Here is a 22,708-nt window from a genome sequence, read left to right as displayed (position 1 = left end):
AAACTACCCCCACACTAACCTGTTCCTTTTTGCTTCCCTGGTAGAACGTCCGTCCTGGGGATCTCCTTTGGAGCTGCATTTCTCGTGCTCGCCTTCACCCTCTTCATCTGCTTTGCAGGACAGCTTTTGGTAGGTACTTCAAATACGGAACTTCTGAAAACTGTGCTCGTTGGATGAAAACTCATTTCTTGCTTGAAACAGGGGAGCTTGGTGATTTACCGTTTCAGGAGCTCACAGATCCCCTTAAATGGCCTGCATGCTTCACATCAGCGGCCCAGAATGTCAACTCACGCAGCTTGGGCACCGCCGAGACACTAACTTGAGGATTATTTGAAGTGTTGGCTGTCACATTGTAAAACTATATTCATGTTTATTTTTTTCTGTCACCACTTTGTGTCCTCTCTGACTTTTCAGAGTTTTATAGCAGTAAGCACTAGTATAATAGGAGGATTTTTGTGTATGGGGAATTAAAATTTAAACCAAATATGTGTTTTATATCCATTTTCAAGATACAAAAATTTGGAACATATGAAAATGTAAATATATAAAAACGTAAAAATAGGTTTGTTAGTGTTTTCATTTAAAGCAATCATTGCAAGCTGTTATGGTTCAAGTGCTAGTTCAGGATGTAAGAATCAAAAATCTAAGTATTCCTGAGGCCAAAGCAAGTGGCTCCATGAGAACATCATAAGAAAGCCAACAATGAGACAGAAGTCCAAAAAGACAGTGCTTTCTCTTGTGTGGAAACAAGAGAGACCAGGCTGAGCGAGGTCCCAAGCATCAGATACATTCTAGTCTGATGTGTAGAAATCTTTTAGCCAAAATGTGTTAAGATTTCAGAATATGTCTCTGCCTCTCAACAATGGACACTGTATACAGTCTCTGCCTCGTACCTTTGCAAACCAATGCAGGGGTTGTTTGCTAGATTATAGTTTAGATGTTTCAAATCAGATTGGAAACTCCTCCCAAAGTGGCACCATGGTTTCCGATTTCCAGGAATGCACAGGTGGCATCTTAAGCTTCTTTAAATCCCTGAAAACTATAGATTGTAGATATTGCCCCATGGGAATCTTTGTCAAGTTTCTAAAATGCTTAACTACAAAGAAGTCTGGTTCTCCAGGTTCACATTTTCCTTACGTGGAAAAGCACATAGGCTTTTCTCAGAAGGTGAGTGAGGAACCAAGTCCTCATTACCTTAAGTCCTAATGAAGGCCATGGTGTTCCTGGTGGCTTTCCAGAATAATGGAAACTACCCCCACACTAACCTGTTCCTTTTTGCTTTCCCCCGTCATTTCCTCCCCGCTCTGCTTCCTGGCCCCCAGAAGGCTTCTGCAGTCCATCTCTCAGGTTTCAGACAAGAACTATCCTTCATGGTCCCACTGGAAATCCAAGCCTCATTCTGCTTACAGCGGCTTCTGTCATTGTGCCTAAATGGCCCCATTTCTCCTTTGCTGTTCCAAGGAGCCCAGTCTTCAGGGTCCGGGGAACATAGTGTGTTTTTAAGGTTTCAAGCTGAGTTTTTCTTTCCACTAAATTGCTATCAAAAAGAAACAGAGAAGTGGGGAGGAGGGGTGCAGGGCTGGAACAAGGATCTCCAGGGCAACTTTGTTGCTTTGAGAGAATGCTTCTGTTCTTACGTAATGTCTCTCGTCTCAGCCTGGCTGTAATCCAGCCAACCTCGCACCACTGCTGTCTCTCCCGGGCCCACCCTCTGGTGCTTCGGGGCCATCAGGATCCCACACCCACAGTGCCTGGTTCCTCCTCCTCCCAGGGGCTTCCTAAGACCCTGATACCCACACACCAGATGCTAGGGAGTCTGTAACTCTGTGTTACCTTCTGGGAAAATTTCAGTGCTGGGAGTGAACGGGTGCCTGCCTCCTCCTCGAAAGAAGGCTAGGTTTGGCAGAAGTGGTCTGGAAGCCTAGGCCTGAGGACCTGTGTTCCTGACCTTGAATTAGCAAGATTAACGAATGAGTCTCTCCACACTCCCACCACCGACTGGCTGTAATCCCTGGTCAAGAGGAAATCCTGGCAAAAGTCAAGGAATTCTTCTCATTCTCATAAGAGGTTCTTTGTACTATTTAAAGAATTCTATAAGGACTTTTTTATAACTGCCAACATCAAAGAAATTAAGGCACAACCAATGTCAAAAGGCTTTCGGTGTGCTTTCTCTAGTCTATCTTCCAAATTCAATCAAAAGTGCCATGGGTCACCGATAGTCTTAGTGATCACGGAGAACTACCATGACATCCTAACTGCTCATCCCCTAGCCTCCTGAAAACCTGCCAAATGTAGGAAGTGTTCCTATGATTTCATTTATTTTTGGATTAAATGCTGAGTTTCTGAAAGTGTATTTAATATCCCAGAAATATTAATACCCTTCATATCCTCCCATTAACATATGTTAGCTTAAATGCCAGAGGCAACATTCATGCTAATATTCAAGTAAAATCCTTCGATAAAGGAGGTCAAGAGAAGGTAAGCCTGATGGAGAATTTTCCTCCAAGAGCTTTACCTTTGTCCCCCTGGGGACCTGCCTGCCATTGGCTTGTCATTATTGTACAGCTGGGTTTGATTTAAAAGAGAGAGAGAGACCCACATTACAATGGGCAAAAAATAAGAGTGATCATGAAGTGCAGGGTTGTTTTGTTTTTTGTTTTTTTGTTAGAAAAATCAGACAGATAGTTGTTCGGTGTGAGAAAAAAGTCAGGAAATGTATTTGTTACCACATTTCCTGTGATGAGAAGCCTGGAGCACGCATGCCTTTATGCCTTTATCTGCTTCCCCCTGCCCCCCTCCCCCGCTCCACTCCCCCTCCTTCCCTGCCCTAGCAGCTCCCTGGAAGCTCCCCCTGCCCATGTTGCTCACTTCAGCCTATGGGCGCAACCGCCTTCCTTCTAGACGCTTTCTCAGAAACCCACCAGCCCCTGCAATGGGCCCTCCCTCCAGCACCGTGGGGCTTAGGATCGGTGCCGTATAATTCAGCACGTGATTATGTAACAAGGTAATTGACTCCCCCTCTTTTTTTTTTTTTTTTTTTTTTTTTTTTTGGTTCAGTGTAACTGTTGTTTCCCCATACATGGAGTGTGTTTTCGGAGACAAGAATTGTTCCCTGCGCTGGCTTTCTGTCCCCCAGTGAAGCCAGCAAAATGCTGCCCACAGAAGTGTTTCATAAGCATGCACTGAGGAAACACTGCTGCCTCGCGTCCTCTCATGAGATCCCCTCCACCGAGTCCACTCATCCGCTCCGCACACCCCTTCCCCTGCTCCCCAACACTACCCATATATCCCCAATACCACCCCTGCCTCCCCAACACCAGGCCCGCCTCCCCAACACCACCCCTGCCTCCCCAACACCAGGCCCGCCTCCCCAATGCCACCCCTGCTCTCACACACCACCCCTGCCCCCCAGCACCACCCCTGAGGCAGTTAGGTGACCCTGGTGGCACAGGAATCCTCTTCAGATGCCCCGGCGTGGGCCCAGGCGCTGAGGGCGGACGGACACGCACAGCGCTGGTGAGCAGGTGACCCCCGTCGCACCACGATGACACACCATCTCACACATGCACTATTCCTTGACTCCAGTCGGCTTCGACTTGTGCCCTCGGTTGGAACTAGTCTCCTGGCCTTGCCCAGCCAACCGGGCAGAGCCCCCCCGTGGTCACCACCCACGTCGCTTCGCTTGGGCCTGCCGGTGGCGCTTCCCTTTTGTATTCTCGCCTGGGATCTTTTCAAGAGCAAGCGTGCTCGCGAGGTCGCTGCGGCCCCGTTTTGTTCATTGTAGCACTGCAGACACTTGACATACAAGATAAATACTCCACCTCGGGACACTAGAGGGAACGTTGGGGGGCACCCGCGGCAGCCTGCCGGCACGTCTGGCCCTCATCCTCCCGCCGGACTGACTTCGGCCGAGCGCGTGGCTCTGAGTTCAGCCCCGGTCGCCAATCCCTGCTGCCAAGGCTGCCAGCATCCCGGCCCTTCCCCGTCCTCCCGTGCCAGGTGTCTACAGGCGCTGTGGCATCAGCCCCTTCCTGAGGTTAGCATTTCTGAATGGCAAACCTTGAGAGCAGACAGGACACCCAGACATGGCCTTATCCCGCCCCGCATTTTGTGGACGAGAGGTGCCCAGCTCTGGAGGCACTACCTGCTTCAGCAGTTTCCACTTGCAGTCACGGAGGGGGAATGTTTTGGAAGGCGTCAGACTGTGTGTGGAGAGAGTCACCAGCAGGTGAGCACCCAGCGCTAGGATGTCCACGTTCATGGGCATGGGCATGCGTGGCACGGAGGATGCCTTGCAGTGATGGCCAAGCCATCCGCTGGTCAAAATCACGTTGGAAAGTCAAGACACCTCACAGAGACTCTCATTCAGACTTCCCTCTGGTCTAGTTTCCTGACACACATTATTCAGCTGTTGGCCCAGTTTATTTTAAAACTGGATTCTGGGGAAAGTACAGCTTCATCTTAAAAGACTTTTGGTGAGATGGGGGAAATTTTTAATTTATGAGTGAATTTAGACACTAAATTATTCTAGTAAGAAAGTCCCTCTCATAATAATACTTTGAAAAATGTTTTCACATATAAGAGAATCCTACAAATAAGAAAATCTATTATTTTACTTGATAATCAAAACAATTCAGTTTAGCAAAGTAGAAACTAAAACGTGAAATAAGAGATTCACGTTTACATTGTCAGTAAAGTCAGCAATGAAAGTAGTAATACTTGTCATCATACTACTAGGAATAAGTACGTGATTACAGCCAGATTTAACACTAAATGACCGGAATAGATGTACATCTTAGCAACAAATACAAGAGAGTGACTCTAACCAAAAATAACACCAAGAAAGCCACCCCCCAAAGCGTGTTTTAGAACAAGGATGCCAGACACAGTACATGAAAATGCTGACACACGTCAGAAGAGATTTTTCTCTCAATGTGGTCGTCTTGGGCTTTGGGTCGCAGAGATTCTGTGCCCGCCCATCGACCCTGTTCCCGGCAGAGATTAAAGCACAAACATCAAGTCTGTCCTGTGGAAGGAAAGTAGGTCACACACTGGCTGATAGAAAAGCTTTCTATCCCACAGCAGTGTTTTTCCCTTGAAGTCTATTTTCTCCAGTGCCAATATAATTCTGCCAGCTTTCTTTTGTACTTTCCCACTGTCCTCTCCTTCCTTCTTTTTATTCAGCTTTTCCTTGTCAGTATGTGGGTTTTAGGTGTGTGTCTGGTAAACAACATCTAGTTGCATGTTATTTCCTCTGATCTAGCAGTCTCTCTCTTTTACCTGACAAGTATAACACATTTACATGTATTATAATGACTACTAGACTTACTTCACTTTTTCTTTAATTCATCATGTATCTTCTTTGCTGTTACTTTTTTTTTCTTCCTCTCCAGTATTGTCTTAGACCCATGCAATTTATCTGTTCTCCCTTATTCCCTCTAGTGACTATTTTCTTTTTACTCATTAACTTCAAATGTGTAATGTACCCACGACCAGTGGAGCTCAATGATATCTCCACCTTGTAGATGAAGAATACCGTCCTCTAAATCTGATCATTCTGTCTTCCATTTCATTCTCGAATATGGAAGATGGAATAAGATGATCAGATTCTTGAAATCAGAAACTCTGGATTTATGCTGAAGAAGGGAAGGTAAGAGCTGAATCAGTAAGCTGTACAAGAGCCCAGAAAGGTGAAGAGTATCGGATACATTTTTCTAAATTTAAACTGTTCTTGTTATTCTCTGTTGCCATCATTCTTAGTGCATGTCAGTGTCTCAGCTTTCTTCCTTCTCCCAGGACTCAGTCTCCATAGTCCCAAAAGATAATCCTTTCAGTGAGACCCAGTGCATAATGTACTCATCTTTTGTATTTAAACAATGGTCTGGGGTTTTTTTATTGAGTAATTGTGTGTGATAATTTTTCTAATATTGTGAAAACATGAGTCCATATTTTCCAAGGAGAGATCTAGAGGCTAATTGATGTTTCTTGGCTGGCAATATGCCTTCTCTCTGGTGGTTTTGTAGATTTTCTCCTTGTCAGTTATGGGCCATAGATTCCTTGTGCTGAGGTAGAAGTTTGCTTTCATTTTCCTGTCTGGGAGTCAGGATGTCCCATCAGTCACGGAGCTCATGCTTTTCTCCAGGTCCACTAAGCAGCTGGTCTGTAGTTCCTTGTATTTTGTTTCTTTCCTGGTCCTTCTCTTCTCTTTTCCTCAAACTTTCATTACAAGTGTCTGGAATCTTCATTATGCCTTCTGTGCCTCAAGATTCCTTTTATGTTTTTCATCCCTTTCTGTTCTATGGGCTATTTCCTCAGAGCTATCCTACCCTTCCCAGCACAGCTACTGAGTTTTTCAATATGTACATTTTCATCTCTTGAGAGTCTTTGTGAATCTTTTTAAAAATGCATCTGTTATTTTCTCGTAAGGGCTCATTCATTATGTGCTCTACTCCGTCCTTGACTACTTCAATATAATTTGCAGGCTGTTGGAGATGGATGATATGTGAAGTCCTGTGGTGCTAATTCTACTTTCTGTTGTGTCTGTTGATTCTTCCTCTTATGGCCCATAGTCCTATGTGGTTTTAATTTCTTTTTTATTTTGAGGTCATGTTTGGTGGGACTTATCCTCCAACCACTAGCAGGAACTCGAAGGGCTTTTTCTGGTCTTTGACCCAGTGAATAACCCCTCAACTTGAGGTTCCCATTATGAAGTATATAATGTGATTTCAAACTCCTCACCATATTTAGAGTTAGAATTTATCTAAGTTTATTAGAAGTTTAAGACTAGTTTACATAGAGGGAGCAGTATTCTGAGGCCTCTGGGATTTGTTTGTTTGTTTTGTTTTTGTTGAAGTATAATTAACATGCAGTGTTATGTTAGTTTTAGGTGTGCTATATAATGATTCAACAGCTCTGTACATTACTCAGTGCTCATATGATCCAGTAATTCCACTATTGAGTACTTCCCCAAAGTAAATGAAAACACTAATTTGAAAAAATATATCCACCCCTCGAGCTTCTGCTCTTATTCAGGGTTCTTGGTCTCAGCTGTTCGCCCTTTGCAAGCCCAAGACAACATCTTCTTTCCTGTGGGCATCAGAAGCCCACCCTTTAGGTGTTACAGCTTGTGTCCAGTTCTAGAACACTCCTAGGCCAACCCCACAGTCTCAGTCCCTCTAGCAGTGAACTCCTTCTTTGTTTCTGACTGCTAGAAATTTCTCTTTGAAGAATAAGTGGCTGATACACATGAAGATAAGATTGTTGAGTGCAAGATAAGATAACATACTGAGCATACCTCTGTTGAGTCCCTGCTCTTTGCTGCACGCTGTGCCACTTGGGGAGTATGAAGAGGGGTGTGATATGGTCACCATCGTCAGCCAGCTCTCCGTGTTCCCAGAGACAAGTGCATCATCGAAGATAACACAATGTGGACAGGCTGTGAGTGCCACACAGTGGATGGACAGCTGAGGAATGTGGTTCACTCATGGCTTATGAAAGAAATACGTTGATTGGTAAAATAGGAGTGACTGACATCAAGAAGCCTTTCTGTAGGAAAAGCGAGTACAATTAAAGAAGCGAAGTACACATGGCAGTCTCTGTGGCACTAAATGTTACAAGTAATTATGCTACAGCTGCTTGCTGCCATTCAAAAAGACAGTCCTTGAGGACTTAAAATGCCAAAGTAGGTTTTCCTTCAGGCAAATACACAAAAAATGCATGCTTATATGAAAAAGTCACCATTTTTTCAGGCAAGATTTTAAGGTGAATTTTGTTTTTCTAATAATAAAGATGTGTTACTTCCCGTTATATTTATAGCTTTTTGAAATGTTTTTCAAATAGCAACATCTTAATAGCAACATCTATTTCTTTTCGGGCAATTGATTTTATTTTTTAAAAGGACACCAGGGCTCCTGGTGGCTCAGTCAGTTGTTATGTGTCCAACTCTTGATTTCCGCTCAAGTCATGATCTTAGGGTTGTGAGATGAAGCCCCACGTGTGGATTCACACTGTGTGTGGAACCTGCTTGAGATTCTCTCTCTCTACCCCGTTCTCCTGCCCCCCACCCACATGCACATGCAAACGTGTGCTCTCTCTCTGTCTAAAAATAAAAATAAGAAATAAGAAAAGTAAAAGGATCCTAATGAAATTGCCAATGCAATCCATGCTATAAAGATCATGTTAAATTAGGAAGAATTTTAGAATGCGGGATTACCCATTGTTTCCAGTGCAAGAGGCTCAAAGTGGGGTGGGGGGTATGGGGTAAGGGGTAGAAAGGATGAAGGGGGAGGAAATGTTTTTTTTCCTGTTGTTTTTCCTCTAATCCAAACATAGTCTATGAACATTTCATTTTTCTGAGGAGAATCTTCTGCCTGTACTGAATGAAGAACATTGACTTCCATCCACACCCTTGTTAGCCAGCTGCCCTGATCTCTGTCCCCAGCACCAAACCCAGGGTAGCGTTTCCATATAAATTTATATTATTTCTCCTTTTCCTTCTGCCACTGCAGTTAGTCCCAGTTCCGCATCTGTCAGTGGATGCAGGGGGCATTAACAGCCAACCGGGATTCTGGAAGGCCCACAGTCAGCTCCCTGTGATTGGGAGGCCACGTGCATAAGGCGAGACCCCCTGGTGGTCAAGAAAGGCAGGACAGGATGCAGATTTGACTGGAGTGATGCCAGTCGCTAAACCAAAGATCACATGGAGGAACGAACCTGGGCTCTCGTTTTCATCTGAAAAGCACCTTCTGAATAAATGCCCAAATATTCTGGGAGATGGTACCATTATGATGTTTCACTGGGATGATGCAAATTTTGGTAAACTTATTTTTCCAGCAGAGATTTTACTCGAATGCTTAACCCAAAGTAGAATAAACTAAGCTAAATTACAACATCAGGATCCAGGCAGAGTTTTTTGCTCAGAGCTGCAGTAGAATCAATGGTCTCCTCTTCCTTCCGACGTCTCTTCTCTCCTCTGCTTCCGCAAACATCTTTACCTCCTCCTCCTCTCTCTGTATTGCGGTTCATGGCCCGTGTCCCTGTCACCGGCTATTTCCTTGTCCTGTGGCCAGCAGTGCTCAGTCTCACATTTGGAACAATTCTCTTCTTGGCCTCTAGTTGGTGAGAGGAATGGAGAGAGAAGGCAGTCTGCCTGGAGGAAACACTGTAGTGAAAAAGAGGGAAGATGAGGGGTTTTTGTTCATATTGATAGGAAGCGAGGAGATTTTTAGTCCCAAAAATGTCTCTGAGAAGTATTATGTTTTCTTCATAAATGGAACAAGAGCTAAGGCTTTTAAGTCCCAACCCAGTGCCTGACATGGCTCATTTAATCTCTTACAAGACCAAGGAGCAGAGTATTATTGCCCCATTTTAGAGATAGGGAAGCTGAGACCATGGAGGATAGTTAACCTGCAGAAAGTCGCTCAACTGTGGATTTTTGATCCTGGGCCCCTGGGCTGGTTCTTACTGTCCTAACCACCTGTCATCCTTTGTTGTAGGAGCTCACGTAAGGGCACTGGGGTGGCTCAGTCAGTTAAGCATCATGATTCTTGATTTCCCTTCAGGTCATGATCTCAGGGTGCTGGGATCAAGTCCCTCATCGGACTCCACACTCAGCAGGGAGTCTGCTTGAACTTCTCTCTCTCTCCCTTTGCCTCTGCCCCTCTCCGCCTCAAGCTAACTCTACATAAAAAAATTAATTAGTAAGATTGCTAAAAAAAGAATCTCATTTAATCGCATCGTATCAGCATGGGACATCCTGTGATGCTTCCGTTTTTGAGACTAAAGCAAACATGTTTTTGAGAATCAAACAGAAAGATGTAAAAGAGGGAGCAAAATAAAGGGGCTGTTGTTTGCTGGGGAGGATTTGCTGCTTGGGGGTTATGGATGTTACACCTGTTTTACCATCATATTAACTTAGTACAAGTCAGAAAGTTAGAGGATGTTGGCCTTCTCTTAAAATTTTTGAAATCGTCGCCTCTTTTTGGTGTTTTCAGGACACGTACCCATCCAGCCACAGCGCCTTTCCATGAAGGTGAAAATGTAGATCCCTAGAGAAGTCTTACGGACCCGCTTGCCCTGTCAGGGGACCTCTGGGACTGTGCACAGTAGCGCTGGGCCCAGGTCGCCTGTCACCCACCCCTCAGGACTCTCCCCACCTCTATTCCCCCACCACCTGGATGGAGGTCCAGATCATGGTGGCCCCTCTCTGGAAAGGCAGCCTTCAGGATGAAGTGACCTCATGCCCTGAAATCCCACAGAGCAGAGTCTGGGCCACAGAAAGTGCTAAGGGAACATTGCCATCCTGTAAAGACCTTAGTCACTTCTCATCTCCAAAGACCTTCTCCAATGTCTATGGTCACTAACCCGTTATTCGCAAGAGCCACAAACCAGAGGCCACGCGGTGTCCATCCACAGACGAATGGGTAAATAAAATGTGGTTACATAGAACAGAATATTATTCAACCTTATGAAAAGAAGGAAATCTCGTCACATGTGACAGCACGGATGAGCCTCGAGATGAGGCTGAGGGAAATAAGCCGGTCACACAACACCCATAGTCCATGATTCCGTGTTTATTAGACACCCAGGGTAGTCAGACTCTTAGAGGCAGAAGTAAGACAGTGGTGGCCCTGGGGAAGGGGGGAGGGAAGTTCTATAATGGTCTAGACTTTCAGTTGTGCGAGGTGAAAAATCGCAGACCTATGCTACACAACAATGTGAATACGGTTAACACTACCGGACTAGGCTCTTACAAATGAAGATGGCGGGGCGCCTGGGGGGCTCAGTCGGTTAAGTGTCTGCCTTCGGCTCCGGTCATGATCCCGGCATCCTGGGATCGAGTCCTGCTTCGGGCTCCCTGCGCGGTGGGGGTCTGCTTCTCCTTCTCCCTCTGCTCCTCCCCCTGCTTGTGCTCTCTCTCCCTCTCTGTCTCTCAAATGAATAAATAAAAAATCCTTTTTAAAAAAAAATGAAGAGGGAGAGTGTTCTGCTATGTGTTTTTTAACACAATTAAAAATTTGGAGAAGAGCCTCTCCGAGTGGAAAGCAGCACCCACTGGGTGGGGTGAGGTAAAGCCGTCCGCAGGACGCCCGCCCCGGAGCAGCAGGGGCTGTCCCGGAGCTACAGACCTCAGTCTGCTTTGGGGTCCCGTGTGTTCTGACGATGAGCTTCCTGCCGCTCTGTTTTCCGCATGGATCTACTCAGTGATGATAACGGCTTTATCATCGCTGGGATCTGAGACCCAACCGGCGTCCCCCAGACGGTTTAATTAACTGACACATTTTTCCTTTACTAGAGATTTTTTAAATAATAAAAATAATAGTAATTTCGCGTCGTTCTATGTTTAACATAGAAATTTAACTGATTTGTTCTTCGTTTGTAACAGTGATGCCAACATAATTTTAATACGGTTTGTGACCTGGTCTGGGCCTCAGGGGTGGGGCGGAGCAGAGCCTGCTCCTTTGCTCTGTGAAGAATCCTGAGGCCTCTGGTGCTTTTAAGCCTCATGAAGAAACTTCATGCAATGTGTTTCCTCTTCTGTCTCCTCCCAGCAATGCAGCAAGAAAGCCTCGGCCTCTCTCCTGTGGCTGCTGAAGTCGTCGGGCATCATCGCGGACCGGCCCTGGCCGCGCGTCTCCCTCACCGTCCTCACCACGGCCATCATTCTGACCATGGCCGTGTTCAACATGGTGAGTCAGGGCGCCCGCCAGGCGCCACCCTCTCGGCTTCTGGTGCCCGACGCGGTGGGACTTTCCGACCTCGGCCGTAGCTCCCCGTGACCCGAGTTACCCCCTCTTCAACTCAGCGTCCGCCCGCGGCACCGGCAGCTTCTCACCTCCCTGCTGGCCTCGGAGACGAGGCTGAACGGCGGCAGGGGAATCACCAAAGACACAGAACCATCGAGATGCAGGGAGTGCCGCGGGACGGGCGTCCTGCTCTCGAGTCTGAAAGGCCCGATCTCCAACATTAGCTGCCCACCTTTCCAGCTGGGGATTTTCGAGGTGTTCATTAAACGTCCACAGCCCCCATTTCCACTTCTGAGGCCAGGAGCGAATGATCGAGAAAGAATTCTTGAGACATCTTTGGGGCAAAAGGGTGCCTTTACCATAGCGCGGAGACAGGACCCATGGGCAGGAAGCGTTGCACTGGGTTGGGAGGAGTGATTGATTCTAGACTCTTTAGTTAGTGGGGCTTAGGGATAACATAAATCCTAAGGAATGTGGAAGCAAGGCTTCCGGGACCTCGAGGGGCTAGCTGCTGCTCAGACAAGGTTATTTACTAGAGCCTCATAAAACCTTGGGCTCCAGACCCTTCCGCTATAGACCATGGGCCCACGTGCTAGGATGGTCATTGCTAACGTAGATCTTGAGGGGGTTTACAGTTATCAGAGGCAAGTTACACTGACCAGAGCAAAGCTGTCGTGGAAAAGCATGGAAGGAGTTCCTGGAGGAGCCGGTAGAGTCTGTGTGCCTCAGGAATCCTGCCGCCAGCCCCCGAGCCCCGGCGAAGTCTGGTCTTGGTCTCGGTGACCCCCCCCCCGCTCCCACGTCTAGGACAGCCCCAGGCGGCTTGTGAGTATTGAACCAGGGGTCTCTCTTACTAGATCGTGTTACCACTCGGGCCGTGTCCTTCAGAAGCGACCCGTAACCAACCCGGGCACCCGGCAGTCATCATTATTATTCTGACATTATCGCCATCGACCGTAAGGCCTAAAGATACTTCATATTTTGGGTGTTTTACTGGTTGTTTGAACTACACAGCATCATGTCCAATCCTTGCCTTCCAGAAGCAGGAAATAAGTTGAGGAGGTAGACTATGTATATATTAAATAATAAACACATAGTTTTTGCCATTTAGCTTTCATTTGGCATAAAAAGATCTATCGAGCATTAGTATGTGCCTGGTGCATTGCTGGATGCTGGAACCCAGAGCCTGTTCCCTGCCTCTGGGGAGTTCACGGTGAAGTCCAGGAGACCGGCAGGCAGCAGGGTAAAGCCACCGTGAGTCTCCCAGCCAGCAACAGACGTGTGGAGAGGCAGCAAGGAGGGAGGGCAGGGCCGGCTACGCTGTGTTCTAGGGGACAGGAAGAAGGAGCTCCCCGGGGGGGGGGTGGGGAAGAGGGGAGACATGCAGCATCCGGGATCGATTAAGAGCAGGTGTTTGCGTTAGGACGTAGCGACGGGCCTAGGCTGAAGGGGACCTCGGGTGTTTCCTTGGCGTCTGTCCTGCCGTTCCTCCGTGGAGCGTGTCCCTTCTGGGATGCACGTACAGACTCCGGTGAGGCTGCTGCCAGCGGGAAGCCAGAGCTGGGACGGCCCCTTCCGCTTCACTCTGCCTCGCAATCCTTCTTTAGGAGTCCTGGAGAAGGGGCGGGGGTGCCCTTGGCCTGATAAAACCAGGATTTATCACCCAATTTTTTTAAGATAGAACCTACATGGGAAGCAGACCTGATTGCATGTCAGAGAGAATATTCAGTGGGACTGAGGGCCAGTCACTGTCTGTAAATAGCTGAGGACCTGAGTACTTAACAGCAGATATTTATATATATATATATATATGAACTGTGTTTCCTTTAGAGAAAAAAATACATCCTCGGTACCAGAAATACATCTCCCAGCATTGTTTTTCTTTCTCGTGGCAAAAGGAATTTGTTGCCAACAGAGGTAGAGAAGTCTGTGTGACACATGTCAGGAGTGTGATAGATGACCCTCGAGACAGGAATGAAATGAGGCTTTGCTCCCCCCTCACCACCACCACCCCTGCAGCCGAGCCGTGGGCAAGGAGGAAGCCAGATGACCTTCTGCCCATCGTTTCTGTTGATCGCCGGTGCTGTGAAATCAGTAGGTCTTCTCCATCAGCGACCCTTTTGCATTTACGATTTCAAAGCAACACCATAAAGCTGAATGAAAGCCGACAGTAGGCAGGGAAAGGAAATCACTACCCCTGGTTGTAAAGCTTTCTTATCATTTCTTATTAACCACAGAAGGGGAAGGGCTTTTTCATCAAGGTGGGGTCTTTGGCCACATCTGAAGACTTTCAGAGGCATGCCCTCCAGCTACTCGGACCGCTGTCCCCTAAGTTGGGATGGCAGGAGATGGACACAGGGTCTTATGTCATGGGCCACACTGATGAAACATTCAGAGTCTGAGCACCAGAGGGTGCTGTGCAAGAAAGTGGAGTGGACCCCCAGGGTCATCCACCCACTCTCTGGCAAGAAGACCCTTTCTGCTGTGACACGGGTGCCCTCCGGTCTTTACCTGGGCACCATTAAACGCTGCCGGCGTGATTTCTGTGCCTTTTTTCCTAAGCCTGCTTCAAGCCCCATCCTGGTGAGGTTTCTGTTTAATTCAGCATAGCTTTTTAGACTTACCAGCCCTTCCTTTGAGAACACAATTTTTAGATTGACTGAGCCCTGCTGCCAAGTTGTGGCTTCACTATTTTGTAGCCCTCTTTAGCCCAGTGAGGCTGATCCAGACCTTGGACTCACATTTTAAAAGAAGAGCAGTTCTTTTGTGTGTATGTGTGTATGTGTGTGTGTGTGTGCGTGTGTGCGCACGCGCGTACACTGGGGGAAAGCTGCCTATTCTGCTCAGATCCCTGGGAAGAAACTTTAATTTTTCATCCAAAAAATGTTTCCTTTGAAAGTCATAGCCTCACTCCGGTCCCCTTGCAAAGCTCCTGTGATTTTTAAGTGTTCTCTTTGGGATAAAGCAGAAAGGCTTTCCTTTTTTCCTTTTCTTTCTTATCTTTCTGCTTGTACTGTTTCTTAGTTTTGTCTTGGGTTGAGTACACGTAGAGTAAGACCTGTCATCTTGCAGTGGGCAGCTGAGTGGCTCCGAGGCCATTCCCACTGCTGCGCACCCACCATGACGAGTCCCAGAAGCTTTTTATCATCCCAAACAGGAACTCGGGCCTGTGAACCACTAACTGCCCGCAGCCTGCTCGCCCAGGCCCTGGTACCCTCCATGCTCCAACCAGCCATGGGCCTGGTCTAGACCCCTGGTGCACGGGGATTGCCGATGTGTGTGTTCCTGGGTCTGACTGATGTCCCAGGGCATGTTTTCCACGTTCTTGTTGTGTAGGATGCACAGTCCCTCCCCAGCAGGGGAGCCCCTCCATTCACCCTCAAGTTTTCCGGCTGCAGGCAGGCAGCCCTCCCGAACATTTGTCCAGTAGCAGCGGCCGTCACCTTCTCGACCTCAGAAAGGGGGGCCGTGTGGGCAGAGACATGAGGGCCGGGGCTGCCCGCCGTCACCCTCCACCCGTGGCCGTGCGCGTGGCCCTTCCACACGGGTCTCCGCGTGTGTTGCTGGAGTCTCGTGTTGATTCCAGCCCTGAAATCCCACCGCCTGTACGAGAGAGCCTTTACCTTAACCAGAGCTCACCGTCTGCCTTTGCTCAGGATCACTTTGCCTTCAAATCAGGACCCCCTGCCCGCAGTCCTTACTCGCACGGCCACCCTCCCCGCTTCTGACCCTCACGACCCCGCACCGCCGAGCACTCACAGACACACACAAATACTGACGCCCGTTACAGCCTCTGGCCCACACAATTCCTTACAATCAAAAAGTCCCTGCACCCAGTTGATGTTTGAAGTGAGACGACACTGCGAAAAACAAAAAATCCGAAGGCTCTGATTTCTGGGTATTAAGTTGAATGTCCCCGTGCAGGGTGTTGCCAACCTCAGACGTGATCCCAACCAAGCCCTCCGCCCTGTGCCTTGTACAGGTTTAATCTGATATTTAACAGAAGTGTTTATGTTTTCGTTACTATAAGTCACGTAGGCCTGGAATTCACTAGAAGCGTGGAGCACAACAATAAATAGTTATTCGCTTCTTTAATAGAAATTCTCAAAGCTTCAAACAGGAGAAGATGAAGCTATTAGCATTAGAAATACAGGCACCAGACTGCCCACATAATCCTGCTTACCGGGCAGAAAGAACACGGCCATTAATAATTCAGGCCGATCTGCTAACTCTTTAATCTCCTGTGCACTAATTCATTGAAAAACATTTTCTTTGCAGTTTTTCCTGAGTGACCCAGAGGAAACAATTCCTCCAACTGCCAATACATCCAACGCCAGTCTTTCCGCCTTAAGTAATCAGGCAGCGATCCTGCGGGCACAAAATCTGTTTTTCCTCCCGGTAAGAAGATTTCGCTCGTTATTATTGCTTTTGCTGCTTTCCTATAAGCGGTTCGTCCATTCCATGTGATGGCCTCCAGGTTCCGATCAGCTCTGGACTTCACTTTTTCCTCTTTGGGGTCCATAACCTGAGAAAGTCCTGTCCGGCTACAAACCTCCGGCCTTCGGTCAGAGCAGCCCTGGCCGGCGACACGAGTGAGACGCCTGCAGACGGCCGGTGTCACGGGCAGGCTCCGGCCGGCATCACGGGCAGGCTCTGGCCGGTGTCACAGGCAGGCTCCGGCCGGCATCACGGGCAGGCTCTCCCGGGTGTCACGGGCAGGCTCTGGCCGGTGTCACAGGCAGGCTCCGGCCGGTGTCACGGGCAGGCTCTCCCCGGTGTCACAGGCAGGCTCTGGCTGGTGTCACAGGCAGGCTCTCCCCGGTGTCACGGGCAGGCTCTGGCCGGTGTCACAGGCAGGCTCCGGCCGGTGTCACGGGCAGGCTCTCCCCGGCATCACAGGCAGGCTCCGGCCGGTGTCTGTCGCTGCTCTCCTCCCACGGCTGCACGCCACACCGGGTATCTCAGCCTCTGACGTTTGAGCATAAGTCACTGACGTTCTGGATTCGCTGCGTACAGGTTTTGCTCATGGTCCCAGGGGGCGGGTGCCGGCTTCCTGACTGATGATGGGGGGAACCACATCACGTATTTCTGTCCCTCCTTTGGCTGCGGACACCGCGCACTGATCATCTCCTCCAGGAATCCTTACCAGCTGACCCATCTCAACCAGAATGTCCAGAAGGGCCAAGATCACAATTTCAGAACGTGCTATCATGTCAGTCTTTTAAGTGAAAAGGGTTGAATCAGTTATTTGCTATTTAGTAACTTTGTTTCATGAATCATTTATGTAAAAACAAAGCAAAAAGCAGTGACCCCCTCCTGTTCTTCATGATCATCTAGAGTAGCTGAGATCCTTCGCATCTAGTTTCTGTCCCACATCGTCAGTTCCACAAGTGCTGAAAGAACCATTTGGGGATTGAAGTTGGTAATTTCAATAAGTGTGTACACTGTAAAAATTCCTCACCAGTTTTTTTTTTAAAGATTTTATTTATTTATTTGACAGAGAGAAATCACAAGTAGGCAGAGAGCCAGACAGAGAGAGAGAGGAGGAAGCAGGCTCCCTGCCAAGCAGAGAGCCCGATGCGGGACTCGATCCCAGGACTCTGAGATCATGACCTGAGCCGAAGGCAGCGGCTTAACCCACTGAGCCACCCAGGCGCCCATCCTCACCAGTTTTTTAAACTCCACTAGCTATGGTGACAAAGATTTCCTGCCTCGTTCTTTTGCTGAGCTGTTCCCTTGTTATTTGGCTTTGATTCTTTTCCCCATCTGTCTTCAGTTCCCCAGGAAGCTCCCAGCTCGGTGCACAGAGCAGGGGTGTCTGGTGTGTTTCTGAGAAGGCTTCGGAGGCAAGCTGACCGCAGTCCCTAAGGCTGTCCTAAGCTCTGTCCCTTGTGCATAGGGTCCTGGTCCTCATTAAGGCACTATCATAAGCCCCCGTGAGTGTCAGACAGCATCCTTCTGTTTCAGCGATGTGAAAAGTGAGAGACAGGATGCGTGGTAAAGGTTTATTGGCTGTGATCTCACTGTGGGCAACTTGGAGCCGCCTTCTGTGGAGAAAGGAACTGCGGTCCAGCACTTCCTCCCTGAATGCGGGGCACTGGTTTGCACATGGGGGTACACAGGCCCACGCAGGGAGAGAGCATCCCAGGCAGCGTTCACAGGGCATTTTCAAGGGTTTACAATGACTGTGCATTTTCATAAGAAAGGGGTGCATAACTGCCCCAAGCATTTTTTTTAAAGATTTTTATTTATTTATTTGACAGACAGAGATCACAAGTAGGCAGAGAGGCAGGCAGAGAGAGAGGGAAGCAGGCTCCCCGCTGAGCAGAGAGCCCGATTCGGGGCTCGATCCCAGAACCCTGGGATCATGACCTGAGCCAAAGGCAGAGGCTTTAACCCACTGAGCCACTCAGGCGCCCCCAAGCATTTTTTAAATATCGCTCCATCCATCCAGTGTTTTCGGATGGAACAGTCCACTGTGCTGGCATCAGTAAAAGCCCTAAGTTCACCTCTCTGAGTCTCATTGAGGTACGTCCCTGTGACATCTTATTTTCAAAAGAAGCAAATCGTTAGAAGCCCAAGGTGGGGAAAAGTAACATTTACCCAATCTTAAAAGATTCTGAGAAAAAGCACAATAGACTCTTGAACATCCAGGTCTGTCTTTGTCCACAAGCCCCCGTTGTCCCGGTCGTGAGTCCTCAGAAAGAGCGTTATGATGAGGTTTGCCGAGGAAGCCCCACGTGCGCCAGTAGTGTCTGCACAGAACCTGCATTATTAACACGCTGGAAACATTGTGGCTTCTGCCTTCAGAGATGGGCAGGAACATAGGAAAGCCCTTGTGGATGTGCACGGCTTGGACATTATTTCTCTGCAAACCCCATCATGTGGGTCATCTGAGGCTGACAACGTGGTGGGATATGAAGTATACAGTGACAGGACTCGGGACGCATTGGGGACTCAGTCAGTGAAGCGTCTGCGTTCGGCTCAGGTCATGATCCCGGGGTCCTGGGATCGAGCCCCACGTCAGGCTCCCTGCTCTGCGGGGAGCCTGCTTCTCCCTCCCCCGTTCTTGTGCTCTTGCTTGCTCTCTCTCCTTCTCAAATAAATAAATAAAGTCTTTATAAAATAATAAAGTGATAGGACTCTTCGTAATGTTAATCTGTAAGAGCCACCAAAAAGCATAAAAATAGACATACTTTTTATCCTGCAATACTAATTTCAAAAATTAATCTCACAGGAGCAAACACTGAGCTACAAAGGTGTTCATCCAAGTGTTCATGTAACATCAAAACCAAACAAGAAAGTAAAAGGAAGCCAACAACCTAAAAGTTAGAATAAATTTAATTGTTTAAATAAATTCTGCTATTTAGTTATACACAGCCATTACAAAAGACGTTACAAAATATTTAATGACATAAAAATATATAGTCACAGTCAACTATTGAGAAGCATCACTTAAAATCATAACAAAATAAGTTGCCAATTTTCTAAAATACTAATACCAGTAATAAATAGCGCACACACACACACACACACACACACACACACAAAGGCTAGAAAGATATACCCAAAATAATCAATAGTGGCTCAAGTTGGTTGTTGGAGATTATAGGAAATCCTTATTTTCATATATGTCCTTCATATATTCCCTAAATTGTTTTTTAAAGATTATATTTGAGAGAGACAGAGAACACACATGCAGGAGCAGGGGGAAGGGCAGGGGGAGACCCATGGCCGGGCTCCGTGTGGGGCTCGATCCCAGGACCCCGAGATCATGACCTGAGCTGAAGGCAGAGGCTTCACTGGCTGAGCCACCAGACATCCCCGTATATTCCCTGACTTTTAGCGTCAGATGTATCGTTCCTATAGAAGGAGGAAAGGTCGTTTTCAAATGCCCAACAAAGTCAGCCACAGAGGATTTTTGCCCGGTAGGCCGTTCGTACCATGTCGGACATTTGTATTACTTCATCTGAAAATCTGCCCTGTGAGGCTGCTGTTCGTGGAATCCCCGTTTTCCAGGGGAGAACACTGAGGCCAAAAGAGACCTAAGGAAATTACCCAGGAAAATAGCGGTGGTCTCTTTGGCATTAAAATACAAGTTGACTTCATCGATCAGCTTTATCAAGCGTGTTAATAACCATATTAACTAATGTTAATTTCCTTAAGATGAACTAATAGTAACAACTGATTTTAGTAATGAAATATTACTTTTAATTAAATGTTAATTTTATTTTTTTTTATTTTTTATTTTTTATATACATATATTTTTATCCCCAGGGGTACAGGTCTGTGAATCACCAGGTTTACACACTTCACAGCACTCACCAAAGCACATACCCTCCCCAATGTCCATAAGCCCACCCCCTTCTCCCAACCCCCCTCCCCCCAGCAACCCTCAGTTTGTTTTGTGAGATTAAGAGTAAAGCAATCTACACATTTAATGCAATTCCTATCAAAGTACCATCCATCTTTTTCAAAGAAATGGAACAAATAATTCTAAAATTTATATGGAAAAGACCTCGAATAGCCAAAAGGATGTTAAATGTTAATTTTAAGTGTTAATAAATAACACAGTCGTTAACTAATACATCGACTATATCAGAATTATATAGAAATAGCTCAGTAGTCCTTCCACCCTAAGGGAGTCTGTCTGGGAGCCTGCCCTCGGGACTCTTGCCCACCTGAGCGCCCCGTGGCAGGTGCCTTGTCAGCGCAGACGCTGATCTTCAGAACCCCTGGTCTGGCCTTCTCAGCTGTCCCCCTCGTTCACCCGTCCCTCTGTCTGCAGGCTGCACGCCTACTTTAATCTGTTCCCAGACCACCTTGTGCATGGCCTCCAACTGTTCCAGAAAGCTATTTAATAAGGATGGACTAAACGCTACTTCCCATTAATGTATATATTCTAGGAAGTGTTCCTGAAACGTGAAAACATTTGTAAAGTCTAAGACTGAATTTTAAAAGGTGAAACCATAGGCATGTTTGCGTAGGTATTGGTACCTATATCATGACGGGTGGGAAAGGAAACCTCTACAGCCCTCGTCCCCCGGCTGCCAGCCCTCACGCGCGTATACACACGGCGGCTCCCAGTCCAGCTCCTTCCATTAGGCTGCCCTCGTCAGTAATGTTCATTTCTATGGTTTTCAGCGTTATTTTCGTAGCAGCATCTTGTCGGAAACGGAGCCTCCCCACCACCCCCCACCAGCTCCCAAGGCAATTTCATGCCTTTTAGGGAGCAGTTCTAGAACGCTCCTGATTACTCACTGGAAGACCGCCAGGTTGCAAACCAGGGCCCTCAGACTCCTCCTGGGGAAGGTCTTGTTTTCATTGTTTCTTTCTTTCTTTTTTTTTTTTTTTTTTTAATCTCCAATCTGTCGTGGAATGATACTTTTAAAAAATATAACAGTGAGTTAGCAGAAAAATGAACTAAAAAAAGACGTGAGGAGTAGAGGCCTGTATGGGGATCCAGTGGGGACGAGCCTCCTTGTCAGGCTGCTGTGCCCATTCCCTGCCCCAGGGGACCTCCCCAGGTGCTCTGGTCGCCCCCAGGCCTGGTGCATGTCCTGTCGTAAACCCCCACACCTGCCGTCTGAGGTGGCTCCTTAGCCATTTAGCAAAGGTAACAGTGGCTGAAATCCGTGGCAATAAGGACTGGTTTCAGAGCACAGACACCCCCCCCCCAGCCTCCTGCTGGGGGGGAGACTGAGGCACCGTTCCTGCCTGCTCTCACGGTGTCTTCATTCCGCCTTCCCTCTCGGCCAGCCCTGTCTTCCCCTCCTTTCCCCCTGCTGCAGGGTGAGTGCTGTCAGCCCTGGGGAGAACTGACCCCCGGGAGGTAGTTCCTGTCAAAGAAAGGAGGCCGAGAACCCTCAGGGCCCCTTGCAATGCAGTCACCTGTAACACGGTCTTGCTGCGGAAGCTTCACCCCTGAAAGGGTGACCCGTTGGCCGGTGACCAGGAGGACTGCTGGTCTGGCCGACAGGAAGGTCCCCGTCCCCGCGAGGGCGGGGTCTGTGCTGACACGGAGCGCGCCTCCCGCCGAGAAGGAAGGGCCTGGTCTCCCCAGGGCGGCTGACTCCTGGCCTTGCTTTCTTCCCCAGACCAGGACGGATGCGCTGATAGCAGGAGCCTTCCAGACGGCTCACTGCGGGTGGCCTTAGCCGGGAAATAAAACTGCTCACGTGACAAAAATAAGCAGCATGGTTTACTCCTTATAACGACACAAAAACTGAGCGCCTCGCAAGCCGGGCTTTCTTTTAAAGACAGGGTTTATCAAGCATCCGTCGGGTCTATGCTTTATTGAAATTATTAGACTTTATCGCGTGCGGCTTCCCTTCTGGAATGCCGACAGCAGCGACCCCTCATCCACAGAAACTGGTGCAGCAGAGACAGGCTTCATGCGACCGGCGACCTTTCGTTGAGCAAGTCCCTCCTGGCGGGCAGGGCTCTGGGCCCCACGCTCTGCTCACTCTGCTCCGTGACTTAAAAGGAGGACATTCTTCCCCCTCTGTCACAGCTGAAGACACCGTGTCCCAGCCAGGTTAGGTCCCCGGCCCAGAGAATCCCCACGAATGAGCGAGCCAAGCGAGGATGGCTCAGGGCCGTCCCTTCTCGACGATGTCCGCTGTGGTCAAGAGTGAGTCGCGGCTTCCCGGGGCCACACAGGATGGAGCTTTCCTCCTTCCACCCAGTTCTTCCCACTTCCGGGGGTGCCTGTCTGCTTCCAGGGAACCCGTGGCTCGCTCGGCCCAAAGCCTGGTTAGTTTGTGAAATCCTTCCCGGTGGAGACCCACCGTTTCTCTTGTAATAAAACGCCTGGGCTTGCTTGTGGCTTTCACTGAACTACCTGTAACGATTCCGACCCTCTCAGTACATGAAGAATTGCGAGGCGAGAAGAGATTCTGTGTCTGTGACTTTTTAAATCTATAAATGGGTACAGAGTCCTGTAGAAGTAAAGGACGTCTGCT

The 22,708-nt window shown here is 48.1% G+C and overlaps 1 protein-coding gene across 1 annotated transcript in view; it reads left to right on the top strand.

The window, feature by feature from the left end:
* ADCY2 (adenylate cyclase 2) overlaps nucleotides 1-22,708 on the top strand; it is a 406,092-nt gene that overhangs the window by 330,616 nt on the left and 52,768 nt on the right. The window contains exons 15-17 of the mRNA XM_044234016.1: nucleotides 45-129; nucleotides 11,550-11,687; nucleotides 16,023-16,142. Of these exons, the coding sequence (XP_044089951.1) occupies nucleotides 45-129; nucleotides 11,550-11,687; nucleotides 16,023-16,142 (343 nt within the window). The remainder of the gene's footprint in view (nucleotides 1-44; nucleotides 130-11,549; nucleotides 11,688-16,022; nucleotides 16,143-22,708) is intronic.

The sequence above is a fragment of the Neovison vison genome, chromosome 1 (assembly GCF_020171115.1).
Source record: "Neovison vison isolate M4711 chromosome 1, ASM_NN_V1, whole genome shotgun sequence".
In the NCBI taxonomy this organism is placed as follows: domain Eukaryota; kingdom Metazoa; phylum Chordata; class Mammalia; order Carnivora; family Mustelidae; genus Neogale; species Neogale vison.
This window is presented reverse-complemented; position numbering and strand designations above follow the sequence as displayed.